A 17,384-nucleotide genomic window follows, 5' to 3' on the forward strand; every position below is an offset into this window, starting at 1 on the left:
GAAGAAACCTCGCACTCGACTTGACTCGACTCGAGGCTCGTACTGTCAAAAAGTTATCAGGTCTTGGCTAATGTGTGGATGTGTGGATGATAGCTGACCGGGTCTTGTAGATTCGGCCCGCGCCTACAATAAATGGCTGAATTGAATTTATTTTTCTTAGTGGATATAATTATGTAAAAAAACATACAGTAATGAACTTCCCGTCCGCTAAACAAGACAATAATGGTTGATTTTTTTCTTCATTTGACCATAAATAACTACTTCCCTTACTGTTTTTGCTACAATAAGGTAACATTTCCGAGCATACCTATTGGAGAAAAAGTACAATAAATAAGGGAGGTTCACTGTAAACACCAGAAATTACCGAATACTAAGTATATTGAATCAATGAGAAATGTGCCATACCGACAATATTATATGGGGGTGATGTAACAAATTAAATGTATCTACCGTTCGCTATCTCTAATAATAAAATGTCTGACGTCTGTCTCAAATCTTATCTTTGCCATGGCTCGTTTGGGTTATGATTAATGCACAGACCACTTGGCTACCTACTAAACGGAGCATCATCACAGCAATACTGGGTGATTTTGGGGTCATTATCCAGAATGTCAAAAATGTATTAAGATGGTCATACTGAAAATACTATAACGAGACAGATGAAAATTGTGAAAAAAAAATATCCTACTCTGGGCCCATACGGTTCGTCTGCTTAACTTTACTAAGGTGTCCATTAGACTTTAAACTCTCGCGTTTTGTACACATATTTAATCACACAAACGGGTCTACCGCGATATAACTCAGCGGAAAAGTCGGAAAATGCTGAGTCTATTGAAAGTAATCTGGACTAGGGTGATATCGAACCTACACAATTTATAATTGAAGGGCACGAGAGCTTTTACTCTCTACTCATGGGTTAACGACTACTAAAGTTACAACCTAATACGCATTGTGGGGACGATGATAGGTATTAATGTTTAGATTAGTAGGCAAACTGTACTGTACTTACTGTAATCTCGCAAAACTTTGTGAGCTGCCCTCGCGACGCTCATGGCTCCATCATTAGAAAAAATCCAAAAACTTAATCGACAACAAAAATATTAGTGTCCGACCGAAGATTCGGTTTCGGTTTCGGCCAGGTTCGGCCATAAAATCATGTTTCGGCCGTAGTTTCGGTTTCGGCCAAAGAACGGCCGAACCTTTCGGCCGGGCCGAAACATTCGTATGTTCTACTATGAAACTAAGTCTGTGACAAACCAAAAGTTGGGGAGCAAGTAGTAGGTACAACAATATTTATCCTATACCGAGACATTAATTGGTTTATTAGAAAACACAATTCCTCTAATGATGGCGCCACTGGACAATTGACGCAGTCTTAAGAGCCCGTTAACGAGTTTAGAGCCAAAATGTAAAATTGATAGATATAGTCGTTGAAATTGTACACCTTTTGTTACGTAATAGCTAAATAACAAGTATTGGTTTCTATTAGCACGTCTTCTCATCTTGCCTTATATATGACAAGAAGGGGCAGTTTTTAAAAATTCATCAAAAAATTATAGTGGTGAATTATACAAAATGATGTATAAGAACAGTTTCAGGAAATGTTGTAAGTTGTTTGATTATCAAAATTAAGTACGTTGAAATTAAGTCGATTTTCACGAAAAATTGTCACTTGAAGTAATTTCTGGTGAAAATTGATTTCGTCTAACTTTCATTTACCCTTGTTCAATATCATATAACAAAAATGTACTCTATTAAAGGTGGAGTACAGGCTATGTGTAATACAAAATTACTATTTTTAGCAGTCCAAACTTTACGAAATTTATAAATCAGTGCTTTACGCGCGTTTACCTAAACGTCCATCAGAAAAAAAAACATTACTAATTTAGTGAGTCTGTTTGCAAAAAAATGATCTGTAAAAGTGAAAGATAAGAAGACGTGATAATAGATACTAGTACGGCTACCATCAGTTTGGCACTGACATAAACGCCGTCGAGAACGTAATTTATTTTCTATACATCTCGCTCGTACTCGCATATTAGTGCAAACGAGATGCATAGAAAGTAAATTACGTTCTCGATTGCGTAAATGTCAGTTTTGACACTGTCAGTGACTCATGGTACGGGCTCAGTACTTGTTATTTCTATTACGGAACAAAAGGTGTATAATTTCAACGAATAAATCTATTAATTTTACATTTTTGCGACTAAAATCGATACCGGCTTAATGAAATTTTTTTAACGATTTTAATAAATCTGCAAAAGTTTCGGTTTCGGTTTCGGTTTCGGCCGAAACTAGAGCCAAAGCCGCAAAAATATATAAAAAGCAGCCAAGTGCGAGTCGGACTCGCCCATGAAGGGTTCCGTATTTAGGCGATTTATGACGTATTAAAAAAAAACTACTTGCTAGATCTCGTTCAAACCAATTTTCTATGGAAGTTTACATGGTAATGTACATCATATATTTTTTTTAGTTTTATCATTCTCTTATTTTAGAAGTTAGGGGGGGGGGACACATTTTACCACTTTGGAAGTGTCTCTCGCGCAAACTATTCAGTTTAGAAAAAAATGATATTAGGAACCTCAATATCATTTTTGAAGACCTATCCATTGATACCCCACACGTATGGGTTTGATGAAAAAAAAAATTTTGAGTTTCAGTTCGTAGTATGGGGAACCCCAAAAATTTATTGTTTTTTTTCTATTTTTGTGTGAAAATCTTAATGCGGTTCACAGAATACATCTACTTACCAAGTTTCAACAGTATAGTTCTTATAGTTTCGGAGAAAAGTGGCTGTGACATACGGACGGACAGACAGACGGACAGACAGACAGACAGACAGACAGACAGACAGACAGACAGACAGACAGACAGACATGACGAATCTATAAGGGTTCCGTTTTTTGCCATTTGGCTACGGAACCCTAAAAACCGGCCAAGTGCGAGTCGGACTCGTGCACGGAGGGTTCCGCACCATCAACAAAAAATAGAGCAAAACAAGCAAAAAAAAACAAGCAAAAAAACGGTCACCCATCCAAGTACTGACCCCGCCCGACATTGCTTAACTTCGGTCAAAAATCACGTTTGTTGTATGGGAGCCTCACTTAAATCTTTATTTTATTCTGTTTTTAGTATTTGTTGTTATAGCGGCAACAGAAATACATCATCTGTGAAAATTTCGACTGTCTAGCTATCACGGTTCGTGAGATACAGCCTGATGACAGACGGACGGACGGACGGACAGCGGAGTCTTAGTAATAGGGTCCCGTTTTTACCCTTTGGGTACGGAACCCTAATAAAATCTATATAAAATTTTGAGAATGTACCTAGAGGAAAACAACCGGACTTGCGAAATATTTTTGTCCAATAAATGACTTTAATGGAAATTGTTAAAGGGTTTTGAATTGCCACATATTTAGAAAGATTTTCAGTCTCAATAACGGTACGGTTAAAATCACACAATACTGCTTTGTTACAGCAAGTGTTTAATTATACTTATCTTCTTTGGATGCAGTCTGCTACCTTCAAAACAACGGTACTAAATGGTCAAAAATAAACGAGTGATGTAATAAAATATGTATCTGTTTTGCGAAAGAGCTATCGTAAAAAATTCAATCGCCTAAAAACGGAATCCCAAAATCTAGGAAGGTGCTAATAAATTATAGAAAGCCGCACCGTGAATACAAAAAGACGATGAATCTTCAGAAACACTACTAAGCATGATAGATATTACGGGTTTCCTTTTATTTGTTTGTTTGTAGGAAAGCTAATCAGAGTTAACAATAACAATAGCATGCTAGTGATGAAAGATCGTAAGGCACTACGAAACAACTGTGGTAATATGCCTTTTTTGATGACGTGCTTATAGAATGACTTTCTGAGCTTTCAACCTTCATTACTAAACTGAATCTCAACCATTGTTCAGATTCCTGTTATTGTATTCTTGTCATTGTAATCTCATCTGAGAAATTGCCAAGGATTAGTACAAAGCGCGTTCCGACTCAGGGGAAGGCCGCTATATTTGCCTTGAGGACCTAAAACGTAACCGCATTTTGAGGCGGTTATAAATAAAAAAGCGGCCAAGTGCGAGTCGGACTCGCCCATGAAGGGTTCCGTATTTAGGCGATTTATGACGTATAAAAAAAAAAACTACTTACTAGATCTCGTTCAAACCAATTTTCGGTGGAAGTTTACATGGTATTGTACATCATATATTTTTTTTAGTTTTATCATTCTCTTATTTTAGAAGTTAGGGGGGGGGGGGGACACATTTTACCACTTTGAAAGTGTCTCTCGCGCAAACTATTCAGTTTAGAAAAAAATGATATTAGGAACCTCAATATCATTTTTGAAGACCTATCCATAGATACCCCACACGTATGGGTTTGATGAAAAAAAAATTTTTGAGTTTCAGTTCGAAGTATGGGGAACCCCAAAAATGTATTGTTTTTTTTCTATTTTTGTGTGAAAATCTTAATGCGGTTCACAGAATACATCTACTTACCAAGTTTCAACAGTACAGTTCTTATAGTTTCGGAGAAAAGTGGCTGTGACATACGGACGGACAGACAGACGGACAGACGGACAGACAGACAGACAGACATGACGAATCTATAAGGGTTCCGTTTTTTGCCATTTGGCTACGGAACCCTAAAAATCGGCCAAGTGCGAGTCGGGTTCGCGCACGGAGGGTTCCGCACCATCAACAAAAAATAGAGCAAAACAAGCAAAAAAAACGGTCACCCATCCAAGTAGGTACTGACCCCGCCCGACGTTGCTTAACTTCGGTCAAAAATCACGTTTGTTGTATGGGAGCCCCAATTAAATCTTTATTTTATTCTGTTTTTAGTATTTGTTGTTATAGCGGCAACAGAAATACATCATCTGTGAAAATTTCAAATGTCTAGCTATCACGGTTCGTGAGACACAGCCTGGTGACAGACGGACGGACGGACGGACGGACGGACAGCGGAGTCTTAGTAATAGGGTCCCGTTTTTACCGTTTGGGTACGGAACCCTAAAAAAATAAAAATTGTAATTTGTATTTTACCATTTCGTTGCCATGATTGATTAACGAATACATATGTGTCCATCGAGTGAAAGATCAAGGCCAAAGCCGCGGATGGACAGACAGACGGACATGGCGAAACTATAAAGTTCCTAGTTCAATACGCAACTCAAAAAAGTGATCTCTAGGGTGTTGCATGTCCAAGGGCGACGGTAATCGTCTACGCTAGCTTCCATATGCCCGCATACATACAGGGTGCTTCCTGTAACAGGAGCAATAAATTAAACAGTAGACTGTACTCCTCAAACTGACCAACATTTGTTCAGCAACTTTTGAAAATAAGTCATGTTTTGATTTTAATTACACTTTTAAGTTTATTACGCAATGTATTGCAAATTTTGTTATGTTTAAACCGTGACAAGCAACGTCAAACACACTGATGTCAACGTACATTGAAGGCAATATTTATTTTGTATGAAAAAGAGGAAGTCTAAAGGATTCATAATTTTTAAAAGTTGCTGAACAAATGTTGGTCAGTTTGAGGAGTACAGCCTTTAGTTTAATTTATTGCTCCTGTTACAGGAAGCAACCTGTATAAGTAAATACTGACTCAGCCTTACCAGCGCTACTCTACCTTCTTATTTTTATTGTACCATAAATGAAGTTTGCATGCATTCGTAACACTAGTATTTTCGTAAGACCTTCATTAAGCGCCCCCCGTACCGAAAAAATAAAATCACAGAACTGCAAATAAGCGGGACTCTGAAGAGTCCATCAATTAAACCTGGGAGAGTTGCCAAATTGACGCTCAAAATTCGAGCTTGGATTGCCGCCTTCACACAACGAACTAGAATAACTATAGAAGTCCGACTAGAGGGTCTACCGCGAACACCGAAGTTCGCAAATTGTGGGCATTCTTCTCTTTTACACCACTTAAGGCGTGATTAGGGTGACAAAGAAAGATGCCCGCAATTTGATAACTTCGGTTTTCGCGGTTATAGCCTAGAACTCGAAAATTACTACTTGGAGACAAACTGCGCGCTATGCAGGTAATTAGCAGCTTGAATGTACCAAAACATAATGTTAGTGGTCTGGAAACTACGAAAATATGTATTCAGGAGATACAGTGAGTGATTATATCTTGGAGGAGGTATACCCACCCTTAAAAGCAAGAATATGTATAAAGATATTTGTATATTATTAGCACAGGAATGACTTAAGTAAGTACATTAAATTATACTTAGTCAAACCTAGAACCGTTGCCTACAAACGGTTCGGGGAATTCCCGCCATTCCCGGCATTAAAAGGCGAAGTGCCCTCAATGAAGTTACCGGGATTTCTCGAGAGGACATTCCACCGCTAATTTCATTTCCACGACAAAGGTGAACCCAGACTGGATCCACTTTGAGGAAATTAGGGATGACGAAAAAAATACAGAAATAGGTAAATCAAGTAGCAAAATTTACTTATTTGTTGTATTAAAAGTTATTTACAGATTACAACAAAAATGAGCTTTGTGCAAAACATACCTATTCCAAAGAGATAAGTACCGGAAAAAATTGCGTGTCCTCCTACACATAGTGCCGATAAGCGTGTGTAGAACAAGTTATTATTTTTAGAACAAGTTAGTCCTTTATCGTATATTTTGTGATTCAATCGATATCGCAGGTTTATTGGCGTATCTATACTAACAATTCTACTAGATTCTGCAGCGTAGCAACCGAATCGCCGATCACTGGATATTATTACTGACTGTACCTCATTTTACTACTGGCACCTGGGTACTAGATCATATGTTTTTGGGTTCTCCTCGACTAATACGAGCCTTGGACGCTGTAAAAGTTTCTGGGCCTCAGCAACCGGCAGCGCGGCCTCGACGCGCGCGCCCAGGTCACGGTCTATGAGGTACAAGATCTTCAGCCATTTGATCTGCACTTCTTCAACCGCGTTCACCATCACGCTGGCTATGTTTGCTGCTAACCTGTTTCTCTTGCCCTCCGTATTAACGTACGCGTTGTAGAAATAAGAAGACTCTCCAAGATCCGTTGACTGTCTGAACTTAACCGATACCGCCTCTTTAGGTTTCGCTACGTCCACATACGGAACTGGGCCGTTGAACGAGTTCTCATAGTAATTCGGCGCATCTTTCATATTATCTAGCACTGACGGCACACCGTCTCGGTTGTAGGTCTTTCTATACTTCGGCTGATTGACTTCAATATTGTTATGATTGATGCCTAACCGGTAAGCTTGAGCATCTCGGTAGGAGAATCTTCGCGCTTTGAACATGTCGTCAACCGGTCCTGGTATTCCGGGCACCAAATTACCGGGATTAAAGGCCGTTTGTTCGACATCCTTAAAGTTGTTATCAGGATTTCTGTTTAAGATTAAGCGTCCGATAGTTACTGTATGGTATGTTCCATTTCTCCATAAAGCGTTCATGTCGAAAGGATTGTAGTTAAGCTTAGCAATGTGAGACTTAGGAATGATGTCCATATCTAGTCTCCAAGAGGGGTAGCTTCCTGCTGCTATTGCATCGTAAAGGTCTCTGATGGAGTAGTCCGGGTCATTAGCTCTAAGAGCACCGGCAGCTCTATCGGTGAGTAGCTCCAGGCCCTGTTCAGTAATGAAATTGAATCTCACGAAATAGCTGTCGCCGTGCTTGTTGACGAGCTCGTATGCGTGGATAGGGAATGCGTTCATATGTCTGTAGCCATTAAAGATACCGTAATCAGAGAACAACCATAATATCTGGTGGATGATTTCAGGCGTAAGCATGACGAGATCTAAGCGAGATGTAGCATCGAGAATGTTTGTCTTAGGGTTTCTCATGAAAGCATGAATCAACGGACTAAATAAATGTGGAGAATTATAGAGGAAAACTGGAAATGATAAGCTCAGAAAATCTAAATTGCCCTCGTTTGTGTAGAATTTGGATACTAAGGCTCCCGTCTCTCTAACCACATCTACTCCTCCGCGACTTTGGATTAGGTAGGAGAATCGTACGACGACGGGGGTCCTCTTTCCAATGCCATTGAAGACATCAGCTTTGGTGTATTTGGAGACGTCGTTAATAACTTCGAAGTAACCATATGCGCCCGTGCCGCGCGAGTGCACCGAGCGCTCCGGGATGCGTTCATGTTCAGAAGCAGATTGCAGATCCCAGAAATGCTGGTTGTTGAAGAAATCTGTGTTGAGGGTAACTGTCTCCCGCACCTCCACCGGTTTGCCAGCCGTAGTTGTCAGCACTCCAATAGGTTTCTGCAATGGGTACACACATTAGAATTACAACCCATTGTCCGTGTTTTGTCTCAAACAGATAATTATTCTAAAGTCTTAATATTATTGCAGTATTTATTTTCAAAAAAAAAAAAAAGAAACTATATATTATTGCAATAAAATTTTGTTTTACTCGGTGGCAAAGTTTGTTTAACCCTCAGGTTCTGGAACCCTCGCAACGCTCAAGATTCCATTTTCGAACCACTCGCTACGCTCGCGGTTCAATTTTGGAATCTTTCGCTTGCTCGAGTATCAATATTAGCACGAGGGGTTAAACAACAACCTTGCCTCCTAGTAAAACAATAGTTATTAGTGTTATTACACCTACTAACAAACTTTGCCACCGAGTGAAACACATAAAATTTCACCACACCAACGCAAGGAAAATAGGTACTAACTGTAAAATATCAAACAAAATCGAACCATATCGAATCCAAATATTTATCATTCGAAATCATCATTTAAAAGTCAATTCCACCAGCCAACAAAAGGAAACAACTCAAAATTTGCATCAGATTCCTAATCTTTGCCACACATGTGGATAAAATGCAACTTTCTCATCAGTTCTAGAACAATCAAGAGAGGCGTTACCAGCTGGTGTGGTGAAAATAAGTATTGCACTTCGCCTTACACGTTTTTCAAGAAATTGGTGTAAATTATATTTTGTCTACTATACAAATGCTTACCGGATGTATTATTTTAAACTCCTGCAACTGCCGCTGGACAGCGTCTAATGAGGCATTGAGGTAGCGGACTCCATATGCATTATTTATGGCAAGGCAGACTAACGCAACCAGCCACTGCATGGCTCCAGATGATAGCGTGTAAATATAAAATCTCTATATATTACCTACTGGTTCACGTAATCGGTTACATCCTATATTACATTGTATGAACGGATATCGTTAATTAGAAGATATTCCTAGCGGAAACAAGTATTCGGCTTGAAATCTATTTGTGTGAATGTTTTTTCACCACACCAGCTCGGAAAGGCTTACTTTGCACTTCAAAAACTGATAGCAAAGTTGCTAAAATTCACATGTAAGGCAAAGTAATCAAATGCGAATTTTGAGTTGTTATTTAAATTTGCTGGTAGAATTGACTTTTAAATGATAATTTTGGATGATAAATATTTAACAACATTCATTTGGATTTGATTTGGTCTGATTTTGTTTGATATTTTACATTTAATATTTGCTTCGGGTTGGTGTGGTGAAAAATTTTGTGTTTCACTCGGGGGCAAATTTTGTTTAACCCTCGTGCTTTGAAACCCTCGCAACGCTCAAGATTCCATTTTTCGAACCACTCGCTACGCTCGTGGTTCAATTTTGGAATCTTTCGCTTGCTCGGGTATCAATATTAGCACGAGCGGTTAAACAACAACTTTGCCCCCTTGTAAAACAAATAACTATTTCACCGAAGCAGCTCAAACAAGGGTACTTTGCTACTTAAAAACAGTGAGCAAAATCGCTTTTTGCTCACTGAGTGAGACAAAATGACATTCAAGTGACCTTAAATTCATATGTCATTTTAACATGCGGGGTCTAATACAAGTTCAAAATACTTGGATTTCATTATCTCTGTCCCTTTCACGTCGTTAGCAAAAAGAAAGAGAAAAAAAGTTCACACGACATTCAACGGTATATTAACGGTTTATAATAGATCCCTGAAAAACGTCAGAACGCATCGTTCCAAAACACATACGAGTATGAATTATTAATAATTAATTAATGAAAATAAAGTTTACGATTTGATAAAAACTAATAAAAACACTACATTTTACGTAATCTGGGGGCACGGCAGTGCCCCCGCCAAGTCGAGCAAAACAAAGAGGCACGGCCGTACCATCCTTTTCTCGAAGCGTTTCAGGCCATTTTCGACGTCCTGTAATTTTGTGCTGGCTGAAGCTAGAACCCTGAATTTTCAGTAATCTATAGGGCTTAACATTCTTAAGATATATTCTCAAAAACATTCAATTTGAATTTGTAGTTTAAGAATTATTGTCTGTCAACATTCCTAAATTTCGACACTGAGTCACTCACTCACGATCATCATAATTCTAAGGTACTTCTAGCATACCCACAAGCTTCAAATTTTAAAGATAAGTAGTTTTCAGCTTATCAAGCCATAGAAAACCTAAAAATATTGCCATATCAGTCGTCACGTTTTAAAGATTAAGTTTGGTTTCTAAGAACTGCATAAGTAAGTTTGTAATCCCATACAAATATATGATATTACAAAGTTTATTAACAGGTAAATGTACATTAATAAAGAAATAAACTAACTTAACTAAATTACAAAGTTACTGTCGCAGTTCCTACAAATAGTAGGTAAAGTAAAGGTACACTACGATGTACGATGTGAGTATGAATGAAGATGTGTTTAGTTATGGTATGTTATGAGACCCGAAAAGAAGGACTTCCTACAAAAAGAGATGAGATCCCATCAAAAACATTACATGTAAAAAGGTGCAAGTCTCGCAACGCTTCTACTACAAAAAAGTTTTGAGATGTAATGTGAAACCAAGTGGGTTATTTTAATCAGTGCCAGGGGGTGTTAAAATCGTATCAATAAGATATCTTTAATTTGTAATACATATAATGACTTGGAAATCGATTATGTGCGATTGCCAAGTCATTATATGTATTACTCGTACCGTACTCGTAAATATGTGTAATGCTTAAACTGCAATTAGCGCTACACCGTGGTTCGGCTTGTATGGAGAAAGTGTCAAAAATCGATTTCTCCTAAAGTATCAAAGATATATGTCGGCGTTATTGACATTAGCGCCATCTGTAATTGATTATTTTCATGTTTGTCTGCGCCATCTAGTGGCGGACGGTGAAACTATGGTCTGATGATTTACGTTGACAAGCGGCTTAGCTTGTTACCTGTGTTTGCGCGCCATCTATTGGCGACTTTATTAACCATTCGGTGAATCAGGTGACCGTTGGCAGACCGGTTGGCTTGTTTTGAACGGAGGAGAGGTTACTTTCGCTCGAGCCGCCGGCCTGTCCACGCGTCCTAAGGGTGAGCTGTATCACACCTGAATCACTTCGTTTATCTTTCTGTTTATGTGTTTATTCATCTTTATGTGTTCCCTTTAAATAATTACGTGATTAAATACCGTATAAAGAAAACAGTGTATTGATAAATTAACGGCAACAGCATGGAGGGCCAGGGCGAGCTGGATGATGATGGCTCGGTTTCTCCTATAATATCAACCTATAAATCCGACATATATTCAAAATAAAAATACTTTTATGTTTGTTGTTTCAAGGTCTAATAAAAAAACAGTAATAAGAAGTTTTACTTTGGATATAATATCATTAAAAAAATCAAACTGATAACAAAAAAAATATGCAGAATACATACAATTTTAAAGCCTTATAAAAATACAATCAAAACATATATTACACCGTATTCTTCAATAATATGATAATACCAATACTTAATATTAATTATAATGTAAAAAATATATATTTAAAATTAAAATTTATATATTTACAGAGATACAAATATCGTACAGCCATCAGCCATCTTAAAAAACTAATTTAGACTAACTAATAGTTCAAAATAATCTAAAATGTTATTTAAACATCTAATATAGTAGTTTATGCAACAGTGATATAATAAGGGTTCTTAAAATTCAAGGGTCGAAGTTACAAAACGAGACGTAGTCGAGTTTTGTAAAAAAAGACCCGAGAATTTTAAGAACCAATTATGAGCTGTTGCATACATTACTTTTTCTATGACAGCTGCAGCAAAAAAAAAAAAAAAAAGTTATTATTAAAAAAAAAGAGTTATTATTAAAAAAAAGAGTTATTATTTAAAAAAAATTGAGTTATTATTAAAAAAAAAAAGAGTTATTATTGTAAATGAAAACATACCTCTTTCAATCAAGATGATCGGAACTTGTAACTTTAAAAAAAATAAAGCAGTTGTATTATACTCATAAGATGACTGCTAGCAGTCATCTTATGAGCCTATAGACAAATCATTCAAATGACATTGCTTTAGATATCACTGTCAGTCATTTAATTGACACATTTAAGTGCTGGAGTAGAAAAAAGTAATTATATATTGTGACAACGATTGTTTTTTATTCTTAGGTGGTTTCCCAAGGCCAGTAATCATAGCGTCCGATAGTAGACGATTTAAGAGATCCGTATTCGTCTTGGTGCGTGACATCTTCCGAGTATTGTTAAGCCTGAACTGCTTAATATTTTTATTTGTGGACTCGGCAGCTTCTTTTGAAAGCTCTACTATTGGTAACATCGCGTGGTTAATCACTGTAGCTCCATGAATGATTACTTTATGAACAGAAGCTGGCATATAGTACCATTCATATTCTTCTATAAGTTGCCGGGATGCCGGGCCATTTCTAACGCATAATCATTATATTTCACAGAATTTATTTTGTACCTGGAATTAATACACTTTAAAATTGTACCAAATCTATCAATAAGCGCTTTTAATGCCTTTTTAACTTATTATCTAACACTAAAACACTTTCTGTTGACGAGATCGTACCTATACCTATATAAGTCTACGGCTTCTACACTATCTAACCACTCGTTATATTAAGCAATAACTTTATCCCTATTTCTAGTTTCTTACTTCCAAAATGTTGATAAACTGCTTAAAATATTAAGGCGATTATGTTGTAGACTGCTAACATTAATGTTTTCAGCCTCTTCAGGTAGCTGATGCACAAGTATTTGGAGAATATTGCGTGCCCTGTCCGTATATGAACCATCGGTAGCGCACCACAATTCAAATAATAATTATTCGTTTTCACGGATGCACATATTATGTGCATCCTCGAAAACGTGCAATGAAAAAAAGTACCTGAAAAGAAACAAAAATCGTTATAAAATATAATTCAAGATTGGTAAAAACACAACAATATTTCGTAGCGGGTGCTACGAAAGTCGTAGAGGGCTTATAGCCTTCAGGGTCGCAGGGTTGCGCAAACAAAATACAATGACTCCATAACTACGCTTTATGGGCAATACGACGCCTATAGTGTCATTGCTGAGATGTGGCGGCACAATTTTGAAAGCTACCGTGAATACTCTTAATATGAAATAACTTGGTAACATTAAGAGGTTACGTAGACCCCAAGCTAATCGATCTTATTAAATAAATAACATGGTATTAATAAAAAAAAAATACATACCTTTGTTTACAACTTCCATAATGATGCAATTGATAACAATTAAAGAATTTAGAAATATGTGTAGTAAACAAACTTTCACTTGACCGTGTCACTGATAACGCAAATTACGCGTGGTCGATGTGCTCACTTCGAGGGTCCGAAAATTAATGATGTACTTAAATAATTTAGAAACTATATATAGTCTCAGATGGTATGGCTATTAGTTAATAATTTGCCATAGATAATCTTTACCCAAGTCACTATGGGTTTCCTAGACTTATGGCCTACTACGGAGCCACTGTGCGCTAGCGTTATGTTCAATTAGAATTATTTTTAATAGGTGACGATGATCCTTATGTCTTTATGCAGCCGTGCGATGGCCAAGTCATTATACGTATTACAAATTAAAGATATCTTATTGATACGGTTTCAACACCCCCTGGCACTGTGCCAGGGGGGCACTGATTAAAATAACCGACTTGGTTTCACATTACATCTCAAAACTTTTTTGTAGTAGAAGCGTTGCGAGACTTGCACCTTTTTACATGTAATGTTTTTGATGGGATTATACTTACATAATAATCGTTAAACCGCCGCATTTCAAAACGCCCCTGTTTTAGAAAACGGCTAGCTGTAATGTAATACGGCGGATTATACGATCCGACTGCGACATATTATATACAATAGAGTGACCTACAGCGCGCCGCTCCCCGCACCGCGTGCACCGGCACAACGCTAGAGTTGCCGACACTTAGAAATTATTTTACGGATAAATACCTAGTCCTGTTCACTCCCATTTTTTTAGGGATCCGTACCTAAAACTATTTAATTTGATTAATTTAATAGCTGGCTGAATGCGGAGGGGTCCTAACCAGTCAAATATGGCAGATGAATGACTGAAATGTGCTTAAAATTTATTCTTCAACTCAGCAGCTCGAACAAGGGTACTTTGCTACTTAAAAACAGTGAGCAAAATCGCATTTTGCTCACTGAGTGAGACAAAATGAGCAAAATGCGATTTTGCTCACTGTTTTTAAGTAGCAAAGTACCCCTGTTCGAGCTGCTGAGGTGAAAACTTAATTGTTGGTATATCTTAAGAAAACATGAGTGAATAGGTAAGTGATGAAGAAGGAATACATTTTTCAGGTTCTCTAATATGTTCTCACTGCTGAGGTGAAAAGTTTAGTGAACTACACGAGATCAAAGTTATTTACATCTCGTGCGCTTTTGAGTCCCTTACTACGCTCAAGATTCTAAATTAGATTCACTCGCTACGCTCGTGAATCTAGTATAGAATCTTTCGCTTGCACGGGACTCAAAATAAGCACTCGAAAAAATATTAAACTTTGATCTCTTGTTGTACAAATAACTATTTTTCTTTGCAAGTGTGAAGAAAAACATTGTGTAACTCCGGAGATAAAAATATTGCAAACTCGAGTTTTTAATTCACTCCAGCCCTCGTTTGAAAAATTTTACTTACACTACACAAAGTGTGACCAGCCCAAGATTTTTTGAATTTCCCGCCAAACATTTGTGTAATATTACAGTAGCCAGACTCTACCTACTATTATGGGAACACAAAATTAATTAGTTTATATGTATCTATATTTTATTGCATGTTACAAATTACCGAAAATAAATTCAATGGACTTAGTACAAACAGATTCCAAAGCAATGAATGGAAATTAATGCCGGAAACGTCCTATAAAAAGTGCTGACGGGCGAATGTAATCATGGTGTTATAAACACATAATTAATTTATTTTTACTGACTGTATCTCCTGTTACTATTGGCACATGGGTACTAAATCATATGTTTTAGGGTTCTCTTCCACTAATACAAGCTTTGGGAACGACAAAAGCTTCAGCGCCTCAGCGATTGGCAGCGCGGCCTCGACGCGCGAGCCCAAGTCGCGATCTACGAGGTACATGAGCTCGAGGGTTTTCTTTTGCGTTTCTTCAACCGCTCTCACGATTAAGCTAGCTATGTTTGTAGCCATCCGGTTTCTCTTACCCTCCGTATTAACGAACGTGTTGTAGAAATAAGAAGACTCTCCAAGATCTATGGACTGTCTGAACTTAACCGATAGCGCTTCTTTAGGTTTCGCTACGTCCACATACGGAACTGGGCCGTTGAACGAGTTCTGATAGTAATTCGGCGCATCTTTCATATTATCTAGCACCGGTGGCAAGCCGTCTCGGTTGTAGGTCTTCTTATACTTCGGATGATTGAGTTCAATATTGTTATGATTGATGCCTAACCGGTAAGCTTGCGCATCTCGGTAGGAGAATCTTCGCACTTTGAACGCGTCGTCAACCGGTCCTGGTATTCCGGGCACCAAATTAGCGGGATTAAAGGCCATTTGTTCGACATCCTTAAAGTTGTTCTCAGGATTTCTGTCTAAGACTAAGCGTCCGATAGTTACTGTATGGTATGTTCCATTCCTCCACAAAGCGGTCATGTCGAAAGGATTGTAATTTAGCTTAGGAATGTGGGACTTCGGAATGATGTCCATATCTAGTCTCCATGAGGGGTAGTTTCCTGCGGCTATTGCGTCATAGAGGTCTCTGGTGGAGTAGTCTGGATCAACGCCTCTAATAGCCATGGCAGCTCGTTCGGTGAGTAACTCCAGGCCCTGTTCACTCATGAAATTGAATCTCACGTAATAGCTGTCACCGTGTTTGTTAACGATCTCATATGTGTGGACAGGAAATGCGTTCATTTTCCTGTAGCCATAAGTTATACCTAAATCTGATAACAGCCACAATGCCTGGTGGAGGATTTCAGGCGTAAGATTAAGAAAGTCTAAGCGAGCTGTATTATCGAGAATGTTTGTCTTAGGGTTTCTTTTGAAAGCATGAGCCAACGGACTGAATAAATGTGGAGAATTATAGAGAAAAACTGGGAATGATAAACTCAGAAAATCTAAATTACCCTCGTTTGTGTAGAATTTGGATGTTAAGGCTCCCGTCTCTCTGATTATATCTACTCCTCCGCGACTTTGGATTAGGTAGGAGAATCGGACGACGACGGGGGTTCTTTTTCCAATGCCATTAAAGACATCCGCTTTGGTGTATTTGGACACGTCGTTAGTAACTTCGAAGTAGCCGAAGGCGCCCGTACCTCGCGCGTGCACCGAGCGCTCCGGGAGGCGCTCATGTTCGGATGCAGTCTCAAGGTCCCAGAAATGCTGATTGTTGAAGAAATCTGTGTTGAGTGTAACTGTCTCCCGCACGTCCACCGGTTTGCCTGCGGTAGTTGTCAGCACTCCGATAGTTTTCTGCAATGGATATACAGTTCAATTAAATATCATTTGGCAATTTTACACGTTTCGGCATATAAGCTCAACAAGGCTTGAATTGTGGATAAATACTAACGATAACCGTTAAAGCTTTACCCCCAAAATTTGTTTTTGTTGTTTTTATTTTACCACTTTAATATATATAAATCTAATACCTTTAAACGAGCAATTCTTGCATATATATTTATTTATTTATTTATATATATATTTCAGGGATCTCGGAAACGGCTCTAACGATTTCGATGAAATTTGGTATATGGGGGTTTTCAGGGGCGAAAAATCGATCTAGCTAGGTCTCATCTCTGGGAAAACGCTAATTTTTGAGATTTTATATGTTTTCCGAGCAAAGCTCGGTCTCCCAGATATTAAATAATAAAGTTAGTTACTGGCAAAGTAATTAGATATACATTTTGAGTTGTTTCCTCATGTTCGCTGGTAGAATAGACATTTAAGTGAAGATTTTGAACGCACATTCATTTGGAATTGATTTGAAAAGTTTACCTATATTGTTTGTATTTTCCTCGCGTTGGTTTATTGAAAAACTTTAAAAACAAAGAAAACCCGACGGCGTGGTAACTTAATTAATTAATTAATTAATCTGGGGGCACGGCAGTGCCCCCGCCAAGTCGAGCAAA

At 38.0% G+C, this 17,384-nt stretch overlaps 2 protein-coding genes across 2 annotated transcripts; both read right to left on the bottom strand.

The window, feature by feature from the left end:
* Nucleotides 1–6,775: 6,775 nt before the first annotated feature.
* On the bottom strand, nucleotides 6,776–8,287 carry LOC134658148 (catalase-like; the record flags this gene model as incomplete). The annotated part of the gene is made up of 1 exon (XM_063513757.1): nucleotides 6,776–8,287. A coding segment is annotated over one exon (1,512 nt), but the record flags the coding sequence as incomplete, so codon positions are not given.
* A 6,936-nt stretch (nucleotides 8,288–15,223) lies between these two features.
* On the bottom strand, nucleotides 15,224–16,746 carry LOC134658149 (catalase-like; the record flags this gene model as incomplete). The annotated part of the gene is made up of 1 exon (XM_063513758.1): nucleotides 15,224–16,746. A coding segment is annotated over one exon (1,512 nt), but the record flags the coding sequence as incomplete, so codon positions are not given.
* Between the last annotated feature and the right edge of the window lie 638 nt (nucleotides 16,747–17,384).

The sequence above is a fragment of the Cydia amplana genome, chromosome 21 (genome assembly GCF_948474715.1).
Source record: "Cydia amplana chromosome 21, ilCydAmpl1.1, whole genome shotgun sequence".
In the NCBI taxonomy this organism is placed as follows: Eukaryota; Metazoa; Arthropoda; class Insecta; order Lepidoptera; family Tortricidae; genus Cydia; species Cydia amplana.